Source organism: Periplaneta americana, chromosome 8 (genome assembly GCF_040183065.1).
Source record: "Periplaneta americana isolate PAMFEO1 chromosome 8, P.americana_PAMFEO1_priV1, whole genome shotgun sequence".
NCBI lineage: Eukaryota > Metazoa > Arthropoda > Insecta > Blattodea > Blattidae > Periplaneta > Periplaneta americana.
The window spans coordinates 105,540,278-105,562,505 of record NC_091124.1 but is presented as its reverse complement, the minus strand read 5'-3'; the positions used below and the strand labels follow the sequence as shown (position 1 = coordinate 105,562,505).

At 33.9% G+C, this 22,228-nt stretch overlaps 1 protein-coding gene across 1 annotated transcript in view; it reads right to left on the bottom strand.

Annotated features, from left to right (window-relative positions):
* Positions 1-3,113: 3,113 nt before the first annotated feature.
* The window catches only part of LOC138704917 (centromere-associated protein E-like), a 284,997-nt gene continuing 265,882 nt past the window's right edge, over positions 3,114-22,228 (bottom strand). Inside the window, exons 18-19 of the mRNA XM_069833317.1 lie at positions 18,263-18,576; positions 3,114-3,409 (exon numbers count right to left, since the gene is read on the bottom strand). Coding sequence (XP_069689418.1) covers positions 3,349-3,409; positions 18,263-18,576 — 375 coding nt within the window. The 3' untranslated portion in view covers positions 3,114-3,348. The remainder of the gene's footprint in view (positions 3,410-18,262; positions 18,577-22,228) is intronic.

Sequence of the window (22,228 nt, the reverse complement as noted above, 5' to 3'; positions counted from 1 at the left end):
ACCACAGTGTATTGTTTGTGGCGACATTCTTGCTAACAGTAATCTGAAACCTTCTCTACTTAAACGCCATTTAGAAACTAAACACCCCACCCATGTAAACAAATCTAATTTTTTTACACGAAAAGCTAATGAGTGGAAAAATGATTTAACTAGTTTTGTATCCACTGCAAACAGTGACATTGGGAATGGTCTTGAACCGTCTCATCGCATTAGCTACAGAATTGCTAAAACTGCAAAACCTCATTCAATAGCTGAAGATTTAGTGTGGCCATGTATAAATGATGTAGCACAGTGCATGCTTGGAGAATCTTTCACAAAAAAAGTCAATATGGTACCATTGTCCGACAATACAATCAACTGCCGGATTAAAGACATGGCAAATTATGTCGAAAATGAAATTTTGGAAAGAGTTCGTGCCAGTCCTTCTTTTGCGATTCAACTTGACGAATCGACTGATGTTGCCAATTTAGCCATTTTGTTACTTTTCGTCCTTTATATTAATGGGGAGTCTGTAGAAGAGGAGTTACTATTCTGCAAACCCTTAAAAGAGAGAACTACAGGAGGAGATACATTTAAGTTAACCGACGAATACTTTCGCGAAAATTCAATACTGGACTCGCTGTGTAGGCATTTGTTCAGATGATGCGAAATCTATGAGAGGGTGTTATTTTTGTTGCCAAAGTGAAATTGGTAGCGCTGAATGCTTCTTGGACACATTGTTGCATTCATAGACAGGCTCTTGTTTCTAAACGCATGCCTGATGGATTGAAATGTGTGCTGGACAATGCAGTGAAAATAATTAATTTTATTAAGGCTTGCCCTACAAATTCCCGCATCTTTGCAGTGCTTTGTGAGGAAATGGGAAGCATTTATAAGTGCTTATTGTCTCACGCTGATGTTAGGTGGCTATCTCGAGGTCAACTATTTCCAGACTGTATGAGCTTAAAGATAAAGTTTACGTTTTTCTCACCAGCCATGCCTTTCACCAAGCAAAGTGCATGGAAGATGAAATCTGGCTTCAGACTGTAGCTTATTTGGCAGACATTTGCTAAAAAATTAACAGTTTAACTTATCTCTCCAGGGGTCAAATATAAACGTTTATATTGTGCAAGATCGTATCAAATCATGCATTAAAAAACTTAATTTTTGGGAAACATGTGTCAATAGCAATCAAACCGAGTGCTTTGATTCCCTTCACGACTTCCTGGTGGAAAATCATCTTTCTTTGGACGAAAATGTCAAGAACATGGTTAAAAAACATTGAAGGGACTTAGAAAAACCTTCAGAGAATATTCCCCTGCTACGTCCAATAATAATTGGATTTGCAATCCCTTTGAAGAGTCAACAATTTTAGAATCCATATTAAGCGTAGATGAAAAAGAGCAGCTTCTTAAAATTTCCACTGATTTTCAGTTACAGAAAAGTTATAACTTAAATCTCTGTCATTAGTTGGTTTTTGGTTGAGTTTAAAGGAGTTCCCAGTGTTAGCGAATAAAGCTATAATGGCTTTATTACCCTTTTCGTCCACATATTTGTGCTAAGTCGTTTTCTTCATATGCATATTTAAGAAATAAATACAGAAACAGACTTTGTGGTGAAAGTGATTTGAGACTTTATTTAACTTCTGTGGTTCCTGGCTTCAAAGCTCTGTGCCATGGAAAGCAGGCGCAACCTTCTCACTGAATTCCAAGGGGTGAGTAATTACAATGAAAACTTTTATTTATTATTGCAACTAGGCCTACACATTATGTAACTTTGAAGCCGTAACTAGAGTAACTATAGGTTTTAACCATTAAGGGTTAAGTTAATTTAAGGTTATTAATCCTTTTGCTTGGAATTAAATTTTATGCATGTCTGCTGTATGTATATTTAAAAATCAGTGGTTCACCCAACTCAGATCGTTGTGGAAGGGGTTCGAGTCAAAAAAGGTTGGGAACCGCTGATTTGGAGTGTCACTTTTCTTGATATCTTTAACCAAGTCCAGATAATACTCTATTTTTATCGCTTGCGTAGAGTTAATTTTATGAATAAGATTTTCTTTACTTGTTGGAAGATTTATCTTTATCTTCATTTTATTTAGTTCAGAGAGTAAGCTTTCCTGAGATTTAAAGTTCACTATGAACTTTCTTAGCTCTCAATTGCTTAAAAGTCTGATCAATTTTTGGTAGTGAATAATAGCATCCTTTTCTAGTTCATATTCAATAGGAGACTGGTGAACTCTTAATTGCATTGCAGGTATTGTAGTAGATTTGACAGCCCCATAGTTAATAGGAGAGTTTTATTTTCCAATTGTTTTATATTTTTAAGGTTTGCTGTTCAATTACTGGTTTTATATTATAAGTAGTAGTAAGAGTTTTTCTTAAACACCCTCATTTCATGCCTGACAAATGTTTTATAAATGATTAACACCTTTTAGCTTTTCGTGTTATATATTATTCTGCATGTTTATTCCAAGTAAGTTTAATATTAAAAATCACGCCTAAGTATTTTACTGGATTCATAGCTGACAATAATTTTCCATCATTTTGTTTCAAAGTATAATAATATGAATAACATCTTCATTCAATACATGCACTATCTGCAGAAGACACTGTAGCCCAGAAGTATTGGAGAACATGAATGCTAATCGCTTCATTGCTAGATGCAAGATAACAACAATAACAACAACATCTTCATTCAAACATCAATTCTTATTTATTTGAAAATTTCGTTACAAAAATTTTGCAGCAACACTGCCTTATCCATTAAGTTTGCACATGTAATAATACAATTTTTATTTTAGCCTGATTCTACTGGTGCTACTGCATAGAAACCATGCATACAGCATACTGTGGGGTGAATCTGAACATTTAATTAAAAGAATCTTGATCTAAAAACAAAATTTACAAGCACTTTTAAAATTTCAAATGATGTTTTCTTCATAATCCGAAATGATAATTTCTGCCACAACAGTACAAACCAAACATTTCCAGTTGCAGTATGTCACTTTCAAATTATCCTTTGAGTCCTTTGTACACTAGATCTAGATATGGAACATTTTCAGAACAGGACTAAGAAGAAAAATGTAATATAAACCTCTGTATCATGCACTATGTGAATTACTACAAACAGTGTTCATAAAAAAGCATTTTCTCTTTATTTCCAGGAAAATCAGAAGATAAAATGTTAAAACAATGTGATATGCATTTTCTCTATGTACAAGACAAGTATTATAGACATTCAATGTTAGTATTTTACAAAGTACACCAAACATAAAAAAAATTATGCTACAGATGGGAATAACTTACATAGTTTCTAAAAGTATAGAATTCTTTCAGTATTTTCTGGAAAATCATAACACCACATTTTTCAGGTTGAAAATAAATTCGTCTCTTCCAAGTCTAATGCAGCTTCATTAAGGGGACGGAGCCTGCAATGATTACAATAAAAAGTGGTTATTGAGAAATGTTTTCATAAACAATTAATATCACAAAATACAGTGAAACTTCATTGATACGTTTTGATAGAGATCTGAAGGAAAAAACGTATAGGTGAGGAAAAAGTATAACAAAATGGCATTTAATTAGTCTGAAATAGCATTAACGATTAATAACATGTTATTATTTAACAAAAAAGTAAGTTATTTTGGACTGCTTGGTTTTGTTGGCTGCTAAGGAATAAATCGTGCCCTCAAATTGTGATAACTATTCCATACTTTGTTCAGTTAGATCATGCTGTGTTACAAAAAGTTTCACTGTTTCTACAACAGTAACAGCAATCATCATCTTCCTCGCAGAACTCTTGTTGAATGTCTTCAACAATTTCGGAGATTGTCATGGCTTCATTGGTGATTACGTTTATATCCACATTCATATAGACATCAAATGAACCCTGATGTCCCAACAAGAACATCACTATCTTCACAGTCATCTTCATCAATGTCACAACAGACACTAAATAACCTAGATGTTGATAAAGTGTCGTAAAATAACCCAATAAAATAAAATAAAAATCAATGTCACAATCATGAAAACCAATCAGCAACCTTCTCGTCTTATCAGGTTGAGTCTACTGTCAATATATTTTCAGTTTGGAGGGGTGTTAGGGTAGCTGTATTCAGTGCAGTCACAGCACTGGATCCTCATTTCTTCCCTTTGCACATACTTGCATTTTATAAATGACCTTGGCCCCATAATAAAAGGAATAGGTTATCTATACCATTTGCAGATGACACAAGTATCATAATTACAGACAAGAACTTTGCCACATTCAAATATAAAACAGAAACAATTCTCCTTAAAATTTATGACTGGTTTACAACCAATAAACTAGCATTACACATTAATAAAAATAACATAATTCAATTTAAAACCACTTCAAATTTAATCTCTGAAACATTAAACACAACTATCAACAATATACCCCTACTAGAAAAATCAACAACCAAATTTCTTGGTTTGCGTATTAATAATACAATAAATGGGAAAAATCATATTAAAGAAATAACCCCCAAATTTAGCTCAGCATGCTTTGCAATTAGGTCGTTACAACAATTTCTAAACAGCAGTATCTTAAAGAAAATATATTTTGCCTCTTTTCATTCCATTATGTCCTACGGAATAATATTTTGAGGAAATTCTGCAGATAGTAAACATATATTCTTATTACAAAAAAGAGCCATTAGAATAATAGTTGGAGCAAAGGGTAGAGAATCATGTAGATTATTTAAAAAAATTAGAGATTCTGAACTTAACAAATCAATACATATACTCTTCAATAAATTTCCTCTTATGTAATAAAGAAAATTTTCCAACTAATTCAGCCTTACATAGTATAAATACCCGCAGAAAGAATGATTTTCATACGCCATCAAATTTATCATGCTATCAAAGGGGAGTACTTTCATGTTGAAGGTAGTCTTGGCCGATAAGCAGGGATAACTTTAAGTTTTGGTATATAAGGCAGTCTTATTGCTTATCAAAATGGTAAATAGTGTTAATAACTATATTACATATTTATTGTTATGATAAACGTTTTCAGCATGATATGACATCATCAGATCATTCATTGATTCAATTAAACATGCTTAATACTAGAACAACATGGCATGAATGCGGTATTATAAAGTGACAATCATGGTTACATTATTAGTTGTTTGAGAGTGATCATTAATGTTGGTTGTATCCTGATGTACACAATATTAAATTGGAGTGGATGTCAAATAGTACAATAGCTTGATATGTTAAAATTTAAGTTAAAAAATAATTAAATATTTAAAATGAATAAAATCGACGTGAAGTACAAAGTTGGTAGTATAAATTCTCCAAAGAGAAGATGTCACTTCTCGAGGTTCAATCTGCCAAGCATACTGTAAACACATGAAAATGAAAATGAATCAATTTTCAAAATTTTTAATCTGTCTTGGGTTAGATGGTTGTAAGAATATTGACTTACGTGAAGTTGTAGCTTATTAAAGTTGATGTGTACTTGTCGACTGCTCGGCTGTGACTGAGACCCGGGATGTGCTCACATGTTATAAACTTATGCTAATGTACGTCAGGCGGTACCGGAAGTGTGGGAGGGGGTAGGGGGACCTGTGCGAATGCTTGTGGAGATTGTTTTACAGATATTAATTGAATAGGTTGAATAAGGGATTTGTGGTATTACTACTTTGTTCATTTAAGATAGGTATGCCTCGATTAAATGTTTTTGAAATGCAGTACTTTTCTGAGATGTCAATTAAATTATTATCGTTGATGATTTTTTTAATTTTTAGGGCATCTTTGATATTTGTTAACTTGTGGCCTTCGTCTATGAGATGTGTGGCAAATTTAGATTTGTTGCAGTTGTATTTGAAATATGTTATGTGTTCATTGTATCGGATTTTAATGTTTCGGCATGTTTGACCTATATATGTTTTTGGATAGTTTTTGCAATTTAATTGGTAGATTCCGCTATTATGATGGGGTTCAGTTTTATTCATTCTATTGGATATTATGTTGTGCAATTTATCGTTGGTTCTGGGGGTGATATGAATATTATGTTTTTTGAAGAAATCATTTAATTTTTTAGAAATTTTACCAAAATATGTCATTCCTTGCCACAATTTTTTGGTTTGTGAACTCTCAGGGGAAAGTGTAGTAGATTTCATTATGGATAAGTCTGATTTTCTTTTGTTAATTAAATTATTAATTATTTGTTTCCCGAAGCCGTTTTCAGTTGCCAGATTTTAAATGTATTTGTATTCTTTGTTATAGTTTTCTTTATTGAGGGGGGTTGTAATCATCCAGTCAATTAGGTATCTGAACTTGCTCATTTTATGAGTTGTTGGATGAATAGAATTTTTATCTATTGAATGGGTTGTAGCTGTTGGTTTCCTGTACATTTGAAATATTACTGAGGGAGGTTTTAGCTTGATGTTTAAATCTAAAAAGTTAATATTACCATTGGTGGTTACTTCATGTGTAAATTTCATATCTAGATGTAATGTACTGAATTCATCCGTAATGGAATCAGTTTGATCTGTATTGTTATCATAAATTATCAGTGTGTCATCAACATATCGAACGTATGTTGAGATGTTAAATTTATTAGACAGGGCATTAATGTGTACTTTTTCCAAGTTTTGTAAAAATATGTTCGCCAAAAAATCGGATAAGAGGTCGCCCATAGCTAAGCGCTGGTGTTGGGAATAAATTTTGTTATTGAATTTAAAATAATTTTGTTTTAAGGAAATTTCGAATATGTTGGTGACTTGTTTTATTAGATTACTGTTAAGTTGTAGATCATTCATTGTGGAAGAGATTATTGCTATTGTTTCAATGATTGGGATGTTTGTGTATAGATTTCTTATATCCAAGGATAATAATTTTGTTGCTTTCGTGGTTTTTAATTTTAATAGTATTTTTATGAGCTGTTTTGTGTTGCTTATTGTATGTTCGTTATCTTGAATGAGAGTTCTTTTTAGAAAGTTATGCAGATATTTGTTAAGTTTGTAGTTGGGGGCATTTCTGCAGTTTACTATTGGTCTCATATAAAGTTCGGTTTTATGAGTTTTTGGAAGGGTTTTCAGTGTAGGGGCCCTTGGATTTTTTTTGATGACATTGTTACTCTTGTTTGGTGGGATAAAGTCTGGGGGGAATTCTTAATTGCTTGTTTTATTTGTTTTTGATATGTGTCGGTTGGGTCTGCTTTCAATTCTGTTATATGATTATTGTTGAGAAAAGTATTTTTTTTTTTTTTTTTTTTTCAATGTACTCTGTTTTATACCTGAGAACTACTGCGTCATTTTTATCAGCTTTGATGTGAGTAATATTGTTATCTTCTAGTTTTCGTTTAAGATTCAGTATGTTGTTGTGATTGGTTTTAGCTAATTTTAGGTCTCTTTTGGTTTTGGGGTCTGCGATATAATTTTCAATAATATTCGCTGCACTGTAACTGAGAAATTCTTTGTTTTCGTGCTTACTTTTTGAGATTATGTGTTGTGTTTCTATTGCAAGCGTATCTATTAAACTGTGAATATTTTTTGGGGGAAAAAATGTGTTTATATCTGTTTTGCAGGATTTCAGTTTCTTGTTTATTCAGTTGAAGGTTTGTTAAGTTTACAATTCTGTTATCTTGAGTTGAGGGCTTATTATTGTTTTTGTGTTGCTGTGGGGAGCTGATTATCAGTGCATTTAATTTCTTCCGTAGGGTATTGTATTTGACTGTCATAATGTTGTTGATCATGTCGGTGCAGTTATTATAAGCTAAATTCCATAATTGATCAAAAAGGACTGCTAACTGGAGGTGGGTTTCGTAGAGCTTTCTGTTTAGAAAGTCTTTCTTTTTGTGCAAGAACTTGATTTCATTTTGGAGCATATTAATTGGTACTGTTGATTAGATCTTTTTGCTGCATATGAATAGGGTTTATTTTTTGTAATCACGTATTTTGGTATAACTCAGTGTGCAAGGCATTGCTTGTTGAACCAGATATTAGCATTGGCTTTGCAGATCTTTAATTTGGTGTTTAAGAATGTATTAAACAGTTTTGCCTGACTATCGTTTGGTATTTTCATGTTGAAGGTAGTCTTGGCCGATAAGCAGGGATAACTTTAAGTTTTGGTATATAAGGCAGTCTTATTGCTTATCAAAATGGTAAATAGTGTTAATAACTATATTACATATTTATTGTTATGATAAACTTTTTCGGCATGATATGCCATCATCAGATCATTCATTGATTCAATTAAACATGCTTAATACTAGAACAACATGGCATGAATGTGGTATTACAAAGTGACATTATTAGTTGTTTGAGGGTGATCACTTGTTACACATCGCCAACTGGATTCAAAGATGGTTTACGAGGAGGCCTGATGTCGACCTGGTCGACTGGTCTCCAAAATCACTAGATATGAATCCGAATGAAAATTTGTGGGCTACAGTCAAACGGATCCTATGCTCTAATTGGGCAGAACCACCCGTTCACACAGCTGACGAATTGTGGGACAGAGTTCTAGATACATGGGAGGTGGCCATGAATTTAGACCTGTTTCATAATCTTGTGGACTCCACGCCACACAGAATGAGGCAGTTGTTGCAGGTGGTTTGTGGACGAGATACTAGTCCTCACCACAGGCCTTTTTTTTTGTTAATATATTAACAAATTGTTTGTTTTTTGTTTATTTAATTATTTATCTATGTTTTATATGCATCCGGTTTCTTAGGATGTGAAACAAGTATTTTTGTTTATACAGGCCAGGTCTCGCCTATTAATAGCCCACAAGTGATGGGCAATAATATTTTTACAAGGCAGGCATAACGAAGTTTATGAACAAATGTAATTTCACATTTAAACTAATAAATTAATTAAAAACTAAAATAAAAACAAATCATTTTACTGTATAGGGAGGTGAACTCACAACCTCTGGTATGGGTGTCAGACATCTTACCACTGGGCTACACACAGCTCGTAAGATTGACTACATTGTAGATGGACGACCTTCAATGAAGAAACACCACAGCAATGCCTTGAAGTGCAGTGCATTTACACGAGTGAACCGCGTGATAGAACTTAGCATTTCTATCGACCAAGAGTCGGGCCATTCTTTTTGCTGTTAAGTGTACATCATACGTATTGGACATTTATTTACTACTTAGCATCAAACTGTTCAACTGAGCAGAATCAGAGAGCAGCTTCCCATATACGCCTAATAATTCTGAGTTAGGTAGAGTGTGCATAACTTTACCCAATAAAATAATGAAAATCATTTGAGCAAAAATAAACAAAACATTGGGAATGCCTTTCCTACAAGTAACAATTAGGCCTTTCATTATTGGGAGCAGGCTTTAACAAATCATAAAATGATACCTGGAGAAATATTTAAAATGGGACTGTGGCATATTTCTTTACTCTGTAGCTCTGTAGCTACTACCACAATTAATCTGTCGGTCTATTTTTGAGACAGCCTGTACAGTAGAACATACGAATTCATAAAACAGCATACAGAGATAAACAAATTTTTGGAAAATCCACAATTCCCCAATAAACAGAGTGAATCAAAAGTCTGGAACCATATAAATATCTTCCATATGCTTGATTTTCGATTACTATAGGTGTTACCAGTATTTGTAAGATCAAATGCTCTACCAGTGACACATTCTATTCTAGGTCTCAGCTATCTCAAAATTCGCCATTTTGGATGCAACTTTGAAATTTTAAATGGAAAGGGAGTCATGTAGGTACTCAAAATCATCTGAAATTTTCTTGAGAAAAAAAAAAAACACTATGGTGCAATCTGTTTTGAAATATCTCTAATCGTTTTCAATTTATTTAAAGATAACTGTCATAATGACACAAACATTAGTTACTGCATCCACAGATATTTTGTAACATGGTACAGTACTAAGGAGGCTTTGGAAAAGATATTTTTATGCAATTCTGATAATTAACTTTTTCTGCTTTACTGTTTGGTTAACCTATGACAGTTTCAATGCATTGTTATGATTATTTGAAGCTTTCCTATAACAAATTTCTTGATTTTCATGGCATTATCGAAAGAGGAAAGAATTGATATCATTCTTCATTCTGGTGGGATAAGCCACAGAAATGTTGCAGCAGACTTCAATCTCTGCCACTCTGAACTTGAACCGATCAGTCTCAGTACTGTAACAAAACTTATTAATAAATTTAAAGTCACAGGGAATGTAGCTGATAAAAGGAGAAGTGGACATCCAAAAACAGCAACAAATGAATTGTCGTCGATTATGATACTAGTTGCAATGGTAAAAAGCCCTAAGAAGAGTACACAATGCCTATCAAGGGAGTGTGGTTCAAGCCAGGCCTCTATTTTACGAGTGCTTCATCAGCATCAATGGCATCCATTTAAGATTCAAATGCTCCATCATCTCAGTGAAGGTGATTCTGATGTCTTCAATTTTGTGATTGGGCTCAACAACAAATTAAACAGGATCCGACATTTGCATTCAAGATAGTTTTTAGTTATGAAGCAAACTTTTATATAAAGGGGGAAGTAAACAGACACAAACCCAAATTGGATGGATCCTATGAAAATGCAAGGTGCTGGTAAAATAATGTTTTGGTGTGGAATTTGGGGAAATCGTGTTGTTGGACCGTATTTTATTGAGGAGAACCTGAGTGCCATTTCTTATTTGAAGATGTTGCAAGAAAACCTCCTGAAGGAGGTGAATTCCCATTTTTTTTCAACAAGATGGCGCTCCACCCCACTATGGTCTTGCTGTTCGGAACTATTTGGACGAACAGTTCCCTGGATATTGGATTGGTCGACGTGGACCAATAGAATGGCTGGCCAGGTCTCCAGATTTAACATCTCTTGATTTTTTCTTTTGGGGTTGCATAAAGAGCTTGGTATATGAAGAGAAAATTGAGAATGTGAAACATTTAAAGAACTGTATCATTGAAGCCTGTGCAAAAGTTACCCTGGAAATGCTACAAAATGTTCTGAGTGGAAAATCCGTCTACAAATGTACATAATCGAAAATGGACAACATATTGAGCACAATTTGTGGAATTTTCTTTTTGTGTCATTGTGACAGTTATCATTTAATGAATTGAAAATGATTAGAGATATCTCAAAACAGACTGCACCATTGTTAATGCACTGAAACTGCCCAAAGACGTTGTAGTTATATATCTAGACACACAATTGGCGCTAGTGTCTTGTACAAATTTGAAACCTCTCGCGCAGGTTCGCATGACATCATGTTTCAGGAGCACAAATGATTGTTTCTATAAAGGATTCGCAATTTAGAAAATACCATTGGATATATAGGCGTTTTCTTAGTGAACATCCCCCTTCATTATAATACAACTAAACTTGCTTACATATTTTCGAACGTGTAATAAGTAAATCTATATATTGTAACTCAGCACTGCTTTAAATATAAAGGCTTTATTTTGCTCATAAATAGGCTTATTAGTTTATTTCTATTTCCAATGACCGAATACATGGAATATTTTTACTTATTTTATATACGTTAGAAAGTACGTGAATAACTTATTTAAGTTATGTTACAAAGAGGGGGATGTCCGCTAAAAAGATGCCTACATACCCAATGGCATTTTCCAAACACATAACACACTGTAATAATAATCCTCAGTGTTTTGAGAATCAGAGGTGATATGACTCTTTAGAACTTTCAACTGCAGACATTCATTACAGTTCCCTCATTCTTACATCATTTTCAATGACAATATAGTGAAAATGTGATTGTATACATCGCTGGCTTTGTTGTTAAATCATTAAGAAAATATGAGGTAATAAATTTAAAGACTCAATTTATGGTATGTACCAGCAGCAAACAAAATCTCTCTCTCTCTCTTTTTTTTTAACGAAAGAATTATGTGAGTCTTGTCATACTATCATCTCAGATTATAGAAATATGCCGTTTAAGTGAAAGATTTTGACAGAGAATAATGATATATTACCACCAAAGGGTCTCTCTTACATCATGTGAAAAACAATGTGATCTAACAGTAGAACGTTTGTACAATCTTTCTACAGCTACAGAAACATTTTAGGAAATGGGTCCCAAGATTCCTCCGAGAATTACATTTTAAACTCGTTAAAGTGACCACAGAAGTACATAAAGAGCTACAGGCATAGCTCAACCGACTAAGGCCTGCCGATCTGTAGTTGTGCTCAGGCACAGGTTCGAATCCAGCTTGAGCTGATTACCTGGCTGGGTCCCCCCCCTCCGATATCCCTAACTGTAAGGTGAATGTCAGGTAAACTATGGCCTCGTCTCGACAAATACCATCTCGCTATCATCATTACCATCGATTCTAAATCATCTAGTAGTTGATACAGCGTCGTTAAATAACAACTAAAAGAAAGTACCAGTACTACATAAAGCGCAGATGTCACCACACAGCTTAAGGTTACCGGTACAACACGACTTTACATAAAGAAGTTGAAAGACAACATTTAACGAAGTCAATAAAAATAATAATAATAATAATAATAATAATAATAATAATAATAATAATAACAACAACAATAATAATGAATCAATAGGTAAGATGTTCTGTACACTAGGCCCGATTTCTATTATATGACTAATTAATGCATGTGACGCTTATTCCATTCTACAGCTGTGATAATAAGCTAATGCATGGTAGGCTTAATTATATTTCAAACTAAAACATTTGGTACGGTATGTTTTTATTTTACAGGTGTATATTATGTGATATGGAAGCAGATAATATAATAATTGTTCGTTTCTCATCCACATCAAAGCAAACATGTGTTTACAATGTAGGCCTAATGTAATGCCTTACATAGCTGGCATTGTTTTGTTAATTAATTTATAAATCTTCTCACCATTCGTGAGCTGCCACAAGGGACACAAAGTACTTAACCATATAAATGTTTACAAGTTCATTGAACCATTGATTTTGTTTTAACAATGAAACTCCTACAAGTACATAGCTGCAAATACATTTTGAGATTAGTGTAAATATATAAGAGAGAGATAAGTTTTAGAGAGATAAGTGTTACAAAAAAGTAAAGAATGCTAATGAACTTAGTTTGATTTCGAATATAGGTGATACTTCACGAGAGCAATTGATCCTTTCAATGCAGCTAAGGTTACAACCGGAATAATAGATGTAGGTATTCCAAGCCTCTCAAACACATCTTTCATGAAGAGAGTAGTGATACCTAGAGCTGAGGACAGAGCGGGTAGAACTGTTGAGTTACTCGGTTCTATCGGTTTATGGGCTTGGCAGTGTAACACTGAAGTTACTCGGTTAACCGTGGCCGTTACCAGTCAGTTCAAACGTTCAAACAGAGTTCACGTGTTTTACTTAATTCTAGCAGACAACAACGTAGAAACTGTAGTATTTAAATATTTTCTGCTGCAGGACAAATTATTTCCTTATCCCCAAGGTGGACTGAAAGGCATCTAGTATTGAAGAGGTGTTCATCCTATTATATGACCTGTCAAGTGGGCCTAATGAACAATGACAGTCTGAACATATGACTGTACATAATAGTTACAAACATATCAAGGTCTACCTCAGGGCGCTTTATTCAATATTTATATAAATGACTTACCCTCCCTATTAGAGGAATCAAACATGAAAACAGGACTATTTGCAGTTGATATAGTTTTGTGGACTTCCGGATCTTACAGACACAGAGACAAAATTCAAAATTCTGCTCTTAAAGCTCTAAATCAACTACATGAATGGAATACATCAAATTTGATATCACTCAATTTAAGCAAAAGTAACTACCAAATATTTTCACTCGGTAAAAAAGAAAGAGAATTCAATATCCAATACAATGGCCAACACCTTCCTAGGACTTATGAATCCAAATATCTTGGAGTTATTTTCGATAGTAAGTTAACATGGAGCAACCATTTGAAATACATTTCTGAAAAAGCTCGTAAAAGATTCCCCCTTCTAAAAAGACTAGCGGGAAAGAAATGGGGATGCTCTAGGAATACTTTGAACACTACACACAAAATGTTTATACAGCCAGTGCTGATGTACTGCGGAGAAATTTTAATTACTTCACCTTTCATAAACGACATAGAATATGTTCAAAACCAAGCTCTCAGACTCATTACAGGTGGGATCAAAACAACGCCAATAGATTCTATGAGATTCCTCACTAATATTAACAGCATCAAAATGACAATAGAAGAAAAAGCACTGATTCAATATGAAAAACTTACCAGATTACCAGGAAACAATTGGCATTCATACAGTCCTCTCTGTAGATTGAAAACTTAAAAAAGTTTCATATCCATTGTTCACGAATTAAAACAGAAAATTAATATCCCGAATTTAAAAGAAAACTTACAAATTAAACCAAACCCTTTAACTCTATTAAATATAGAATATCATCTAAATTTAACAGAAGAAATACTGAAATCAGAAGTAAACACCGAAATACTGAAACAATTGTCTTTAGAGACAATATTAGGTACCCTCCACAAAACTGGCTTCATTTACGAGTATACACTGACGGATCCTTGATCTCCAGAGAACAAGGTGCTGGTACAGGTGTTACGTGCTGTCTCTTCTCACTTTATAGATCTCTTGGATATGGAACAACAAGTTTTGATGGTGAAATCATTGCAATAAATGAATGTCTCAGGAATCTTCTATGCCACATCAATAAATTTAGGAATGCAGTTATACTGTCAGACTCCAAAACAGCTATTCTATCAATAGTCTCTAAACACACACCTTCGTCTCAAACAGCAGAAATAACTAAAATGCTCTCTCAATTAATATCACTCAATAAAAGAATTGTATTCCAATGGATACCATCCCATTGTGGAATCCTGGGAAACGAGAATGTGGATGCTTTAGCAAAGAAGGGCAGCACTGCTACTTACAGACCTGTTACTAAATCTATGTGTTACTCTGTGAAGAGATTTATTAAATCTACGTACTTAGACTTCAACAAACAAAATTTGATAACTCAATCGCAAGGGAAGAAATGGAACTCTCTGCATCAAAATTCACAGTTAATTCCCGATTTACCACGAAAATCGTCTGTAGCTGCATTTAGATTGGCAACAGGCCATGATTGTTTGGTCAAACACCTGCATAGAATTGGAAATTATCAGTCCCCTAACTGCCCATTGTGCAACTCAAACCAAGAAATGGATTCGGAACACCTCAAAATCTGTGCTTCAGTGGCTGGCCATGATAATATCTTTGAAAAATATTGGAGTGCAAGAGGTCAAATGACTTTATTGTCAAACGCCTGGCATTAGAAAACAACATAATAATAATAATAATAATAATAATAATAATAATAATACTAATATTAAAGTCCAGGATAACAGAGAAAGTATGAATTGAATGGGTTACATCAGCTCCTTGTTTATGCGGATGACGTGACTATATTAGGAGAAAATCCACAAAAAATCAGGGAAAACACGAGAATTTTACTTGCAGCAAGTAAAGAGATAGGTGTGAAAGTAAATCCCGAAAAGACAAAGTATATGATTATGTCTCGTGACCAGAATATTGTACGAAATGGAAATATAAAAGTTGGAAATTTATCCTTTGAAGGCTGGAAAAATTCAAATATCTTGGAGCAACAGTAACAAATATAAATGACACTCAGGAGGAAATTAAACGCAGAATAAATATGGGAAATGCTTTTTATTATTCGGTTGAGAAGCTTTTATCATTCAGTCTGCTCTCAGAAAAACTGAAAGTTAGAATTTATAAAACAATTATATTACCGGTTCTTCTATATGGTTGTGAAACTTGGACTCTCACTTTGAGAGGAACAGAGGTTAAGGGTGTTTGAGAATAAGATGTTTAGGAAAATATTTGGGGCTAAGAGGGATGAAGTTACAGGAGAATGGAGAAAGTTACATAACGCAGAACTACATGCATTTTATTCTTCACCTGACATAATTAGGAACATTAAATGCAGACGTTTGAGATAGGCAGGGCATATAGCACGTATGGGCAAATCCAGAATTGCATATAGTGTGTTAGTTGAGAGGCCAGAGGAAATAAGACCTTTGGGGAGGCCGATTTGACGGAGGTGGTATATGATTATAGAGACTGGATTTACCTTGCTCAGGATAGGGACATGGCGGGTTTATGTGAGGGCTGCAATGAACCTCTGGGTTCCTTAAAATTCTTAAGTATTATTATCATCATCATCATCATCATCATCATAATATTAGAGTGTTTGATTAATTGCATTATATTTTTCTTCTATTTGTGTTTATTGGATTTGTGTTACCTCATCAGTCATCATTTTATTTCTACAAATTATGTTACCTAATTACTTTAATTTATCAATAATATTACTCTTCACCAAAGAGAACATGGCTGTATTGAAGGCTAGTAATGTTATAAAATAAATAAACATTATGTTCTTCAGTTTAAGATTCCACATTTTGATTATTTTATCCACTTTCCGTAATAGTAGATAATAGTGTGTGTTATTTTTAAGTGTTTTAGGCAGCGCTTCATGGAGCCCATTTCTATCTTCTTTTTTACTTAGTTACAGTGTTTAATGCAGTGGTTGTCAGCACTCGCTGAAATGTGCAATGGGTACACGGTGCGGTCCCGTGCGCACCGTCGTGCATTAGGGAGAGATAGAGAGCATACCTGCTAGCAGCTATGAGAGCACTATAGTGCACTGCGTTTTCCGCGGGTAAGAGAGACTAGCCCCAGCATGCTCTGTGCTGACGACCCCTGGTTTAACGTTTACCACACATGTTAATTTATTAGCTGTTAGTATTATAAATTATTTTATTAATTTTATTTCGTCTGTCATATATAACAACACTGAAAGTTAAACAGGCCTTTCATTCAAAATAACTCCGCAAATAGTTGTAACCACGCAAATGAAATTTTTCAACCGCCATTTTGCAATGAAGAGAAGAACATTTTTTTTTCTTGTCAATTGGCAAAGCGAAAGTGCTTTACTACAACGCTTTTAAAACACACTTGGTTTCACTTTCAAAGTACATTCTAAAATTGACTCAATGTATCTAAATTTTAAATCTGCCGCCACAAATTTGTACTTGGTACTATACTCAGTTCAACCGAGTAATGACGTCACAGTAACTGCTTCGAACTGAACCGCTTCGTCTCCAACCCTAGCGGTACCTCTTGCTCCAACCAGAAGTCCGATTACTTCAAGCTCTTTTAGCTGGTATTTTTGGAAGTAATAGGGAATGATAGGCTTGTAGATATTCTTTTTTTCATTATCCACTTCTGCTGACTGTTCCTCATCCATTTCGAAACACAAAGTGGGATCAATTATGTATCCAGATCGTGTACATTCCTTGAAAGCTATTATATCTATGCGCAGTGTACTGCTAGTGACGGAGAGACCATGTACTTCTTCAAATACTAATAATTTTCTTTTCATCTGAACTATTACTACAATATGCATTTGTATTTCTGTTCGCTCTGTATATTGTCAATATTGTCAAATAACTATACGTCTTTGGTTATGGTATCAAATTGTTCCAGTCTTCTTTCATTTCATGTCAAACAGGAATTAAACTTGAATTATGTCCATAACGTGGTTGTTTTAATGTCAATAGGATTTCATTCATTCAGATTGATTTATAAGATACACCAAACATATATGTTAAACATTCAACATTGCATAGTACAGCTGTCTTCTAACCGGTGCTTCTCTCAAAACATGGTGGCAGACCCAAGCTTCAATTTGTCCCTACTCTAAACTTCTGTGCAGCCTCGGCTGTAGGTGCTTGAAACTGTCACAGGTTAACCAAACAGTAAAGCAGGAAAAGTTAATTACCAGAATTGCATAAAAATACCTTTTCCAAAGCCTCCTTAGCACTGTACCATGTTACAAAATACCTGTAAATGCAGTAACTAATGTTTGTGTCATTATGACAGTTATCTTTAAATAACTTGAAAACGATTAGAGATATCTCAAAACAGATTGCACCATAGTGTTTTTTTTTTTTTTCAGAAAATTTCAGATGATTTTGAGTACCTACATGACCCCCTTTCCATTTAAAATTTCAAAGTTGCATCCAAAATGGCGGCTCTTGAGATAGCTGAGGGCTAGAATCGAATGTGTCACTAGCAGAGCATTTGATCATACAAATTCTAGTAACACCTATAGTAATCGAAAATCAAGCATATAGAAGATATTTATACGGTTCCAGACTTTTAATTCACCCTGTAAAATAGATTCTCTGTATCATACAACTGAACTTTGTAATCATGTGATAGCAACCAGATTGCAGACTGCAAACGCTAATGAACTATGTGGAGACTTACCTCCTTGGCTGTAAGCTGTGCTTCTCCACAGTTTTTCTCTGTATCTGCATGGACCTGCTGGGATCTGGGGAGTTCTCATCGTTGACTGGTGCTATATAACAGTCACCTTTGTCTATGTCACATATTGTTGAAGATGAAGAACTGGAAATTTGCTCTTTCTTCAAATCTTGTAGGCCTAGATTAACTTTGAAACTCTGCAATTGTTCTTCCAGGTGTAATATTTTTTTATTCCTGAACCTACACAAATTTTTAAGTAGTTCATTTTTGGTTTCCAGCTTATGAACTTTTATTCTCAATGATGTCAGCATGTGCTCCTATAGCAAACAAAAGAATTTACAAATAATATTTAATCTCCACCAACATACACACTGTAAATGGCCAGCCATGTGGTGCAATAAACTTAAAACTTGAAAGTTTGATACAATATGAAGTAGAGAAGAATTGTGGCCAAATACAGAGGAACAGTTTTTCAAGTGAAATCATAGAAGCATTACCCTACAGATCATTGACACTTCACGGCCAATTTAGTAATTCTGGAAAAAATGTAAAGATATAACATGTGAAGTTTTATCATACTACATGATTATTTATAAGCAAAGTAAATCTATTCGAGGAATTTATGTAATGAAAGAAATCGATACGAAACATTCGTGCAAAATTGAAAAATATGTAGGCCTAAATGACACTCACTACTTAAATATTACTACTCTCTTTTACCTAAGTCCATAACAAACAACAGCTTTGTGAGATTGGTATGGAGTCAACATGCTCCATGATGCCTGATTTATTAAGGATAAAATCGACAGCATCATTATTTTATTTCAATAAGATTGGCCAAATTAGTTCAGACTTTCAGAAAGAAATTTGGGAGTCCGAAAGTTACATACAAGAAAAATAAATATTTACTTCTTACTGTAAAGGAGGGGTTCCTAACCTTTTTCGGCCAAGACCCCAAAATAAAACTAAGCCAGGAATGTCAAAGCACCTGCAGAGTGTGCTATCAAGAACCTGCACAACATTTCCTTAAGAGCGATGATTGTACTTTATCTTGCTGAAAAGTGAATCTTGTTGGATTTGTATTGTATTGCTTGTAGTATGAGCAAGTAATACAGGCACTTTGACATCCCTGAACTAGGCAATCAATTTTCGCAATCCACATGCCTATTATGAAATTAAACAGTACTTTTGTAATAATACAATATACTGAAAACAACTGCTACCAATTGTTACTTTTCAATCTGCAGACATTGTGTTTTTATTGTTTGTGAGAATGTAGTAGTTCTGAAAAGGTTTATAATTTAAATTAAGTACTTTAACTTTTTTTAATGTCCCCCCCCCCCCCCCAGGAGGCTGCAGCAACCATCCTGAAAGCCACAGCGACCCTTAAGTTTAAAAACTCCTGCTGTAAGGAATTCGGAATTTCTTAATCGTGTGTTCCCAATAAAGTCTATTATCTATCCAAGCCAAAAACCATGCTAATTTATCACTACGCTGTGATAAACAGAAAAAAATCAAGTACACTGCTCCTGCTACCAAGGATTTTCAGAGCTTACTATACTACCAAGGGAGGTAATACAATTACTCCCATCAAAATCGTATACCGACCTCTGTTACGCATTTTGAATATAAACAATTTATGCATTATTGACTATAGACTTATAAAAAGTGTAAAAACATAAAATAATCATCCTATTTAAAAAATACAAGGTGATTCAAAAGTCCTTTTCCATTTCGTTGAAAACGTATACCAAATTTAATGAACTCACGATTGTTACTGGTGACACTCTGAGGTAACATATAGAATAAATTTAAATTTGCCTCCCTTCCATTTCAACACAAATTCCTCAACGTTATATAGTTCTGACATGGTAGAAAACACATTTACATGTAAAGAAAGCCACAGTAATATAACATAAATTGGAAATCATTTCAATTACTCTTGAAATTTAAATATTCGAATACCTTCTATACAACCACGAGCACCTAAAATATATTTGTTTACAATAAAATAAAAAATAAAAATAAACAATTATTTTACGTTTTAAAAGTAAATAAATATATAAACCTAATAAAATAAATTATATGTCTTTGTTGAAATTCAATTATTCGAACACCACCTATACTACAATAGGCATTTTGAAAAAAGGCTCCACTAATTTATTATTTCTAAGAAAATCGCTTTTAGGAAACCTAACACACAGAAATAAAAAATAAAAAACTGGGAACAATAGATCATGATAATATAAATAACAATATAAAAATTGTTCTAAATAACACAAAAAAAAAATTAGAAGCAGACAAACTCAGAAATGAAGAAAATTAAGCCAGATTGAATTTTATATCCTGGAATTTTCATGACAAGACTACTAAGGGGTAATAAGGTCATCTTACATGAATAATATGAATTACAACTCAAAGAGGATTAATTATTTATGTAATTCTTAATGTAAATTGTTAGTACTGTTGAAGACTCCAATTTTGGAACTTGCAGAGTGAAGTAGTGGAGTGAAGCGGGGAATCAAAAACAACAGATAACATACTGAGGCTTGTGTATCATCATTGCACGTGTTCAATATTGCAAGATGTTCTGCAAATAATTTCACCTATCATAGACTGGAGATCGAGGTACTAGTATCTGGTGTAAATAAATGAATTCCGGAGCAAGGGACAATCAGTTTTATTTTATACCGAGATAAATAGCAATATTATATTTCGAAAATGTTGACAAAATGAGAGTGTAAGTGTTCACACTGAGAAGAATTCTGTAGACACATTGAAAATAAAGAAAAACAATAGGGTACTGTGAAAAACATGGACTCCAATCATATATGATTTATAAAATAATTAGGCTTGTAATGTTAGGGACTGATTATATAAGTTGATTGCAGTATGGTACATAGTCAGGGACGTGAGCTAGTACAAGGACACTGACTTGGTCCTGCAATCGATTACACGAATTACAAGGTGCAAATCTGGACAGGTCTAAAAGTAAATATATGCTACATAACATTACAAAGATATACCTTTCGTTATGTGCAGAATAATTATCATAGAATTATTCGTGGGTTTGAGTTTCCTCCTTTATTTTCTTGTGCTACAATGGCTCTGTATATAACATCGCTTGTCACCTCGTATGTTTGTATTACATAATTTACATGTAATGTTCCTGTCATTCAGTTCAAAACTCTCACCAAATTCCACTTCAAAAATATGCGCCTGAGAACCTTCAACCTTCGGCATTATTATTCAGCAGGTACACTGTTTATGCATGCTAGAGCAGTGTTCCGCAACCTTTTTATACTCACGGCACACCTAGATGGACCTAGACTCAACACGGCATACCAAAATATTAATCCACTCAAAAACATATGATGTGACTCTATTAATATAATTACGTAATGTAATTACATCTATTATTATTATTATAGCCGGGTATTCACTCCTTACTGACAACCAAAATGTTTCCAAAGGCACTTCGAGAAGTTTTAATTTCAATATTCTGTCTGCTTTTAAGTCTGCTAGTTCCTTTTATACAAGTATATTATTCGGAAGTTGTTTTGAATTGACAATGAATGAATCATGAACCCAGTAAAAATCTTGAACACTCTCTCCGAAATAATTCTTTAACTTCTGCTGCAGATTACTAAATGTTCTTTAAGTCCATCAACACTTTAAATACTTTATTACCGTCAACAAGGGGCCATAGTTGGGAACATCTTCTCAAACAACCCATTTTCAGGCATTAACAACGTTTCAGCTATTATGTGTGTGTTTTTTTTTTTTTGGCCAAAGTAAGTTCGGCTACTTTATAGCTAGCTTCCTGTACTTTTTGTGAAATCTGTACCGACATAGTCATGAGTGTCACTTGTTTTTTTATTTTGTTCCAACAACCGATGATAATAATATACTTCTTTGTTTGACAGAAAGGAATGTTTTGTTGAGGCTTACGACAGTGGTAGTGATAGT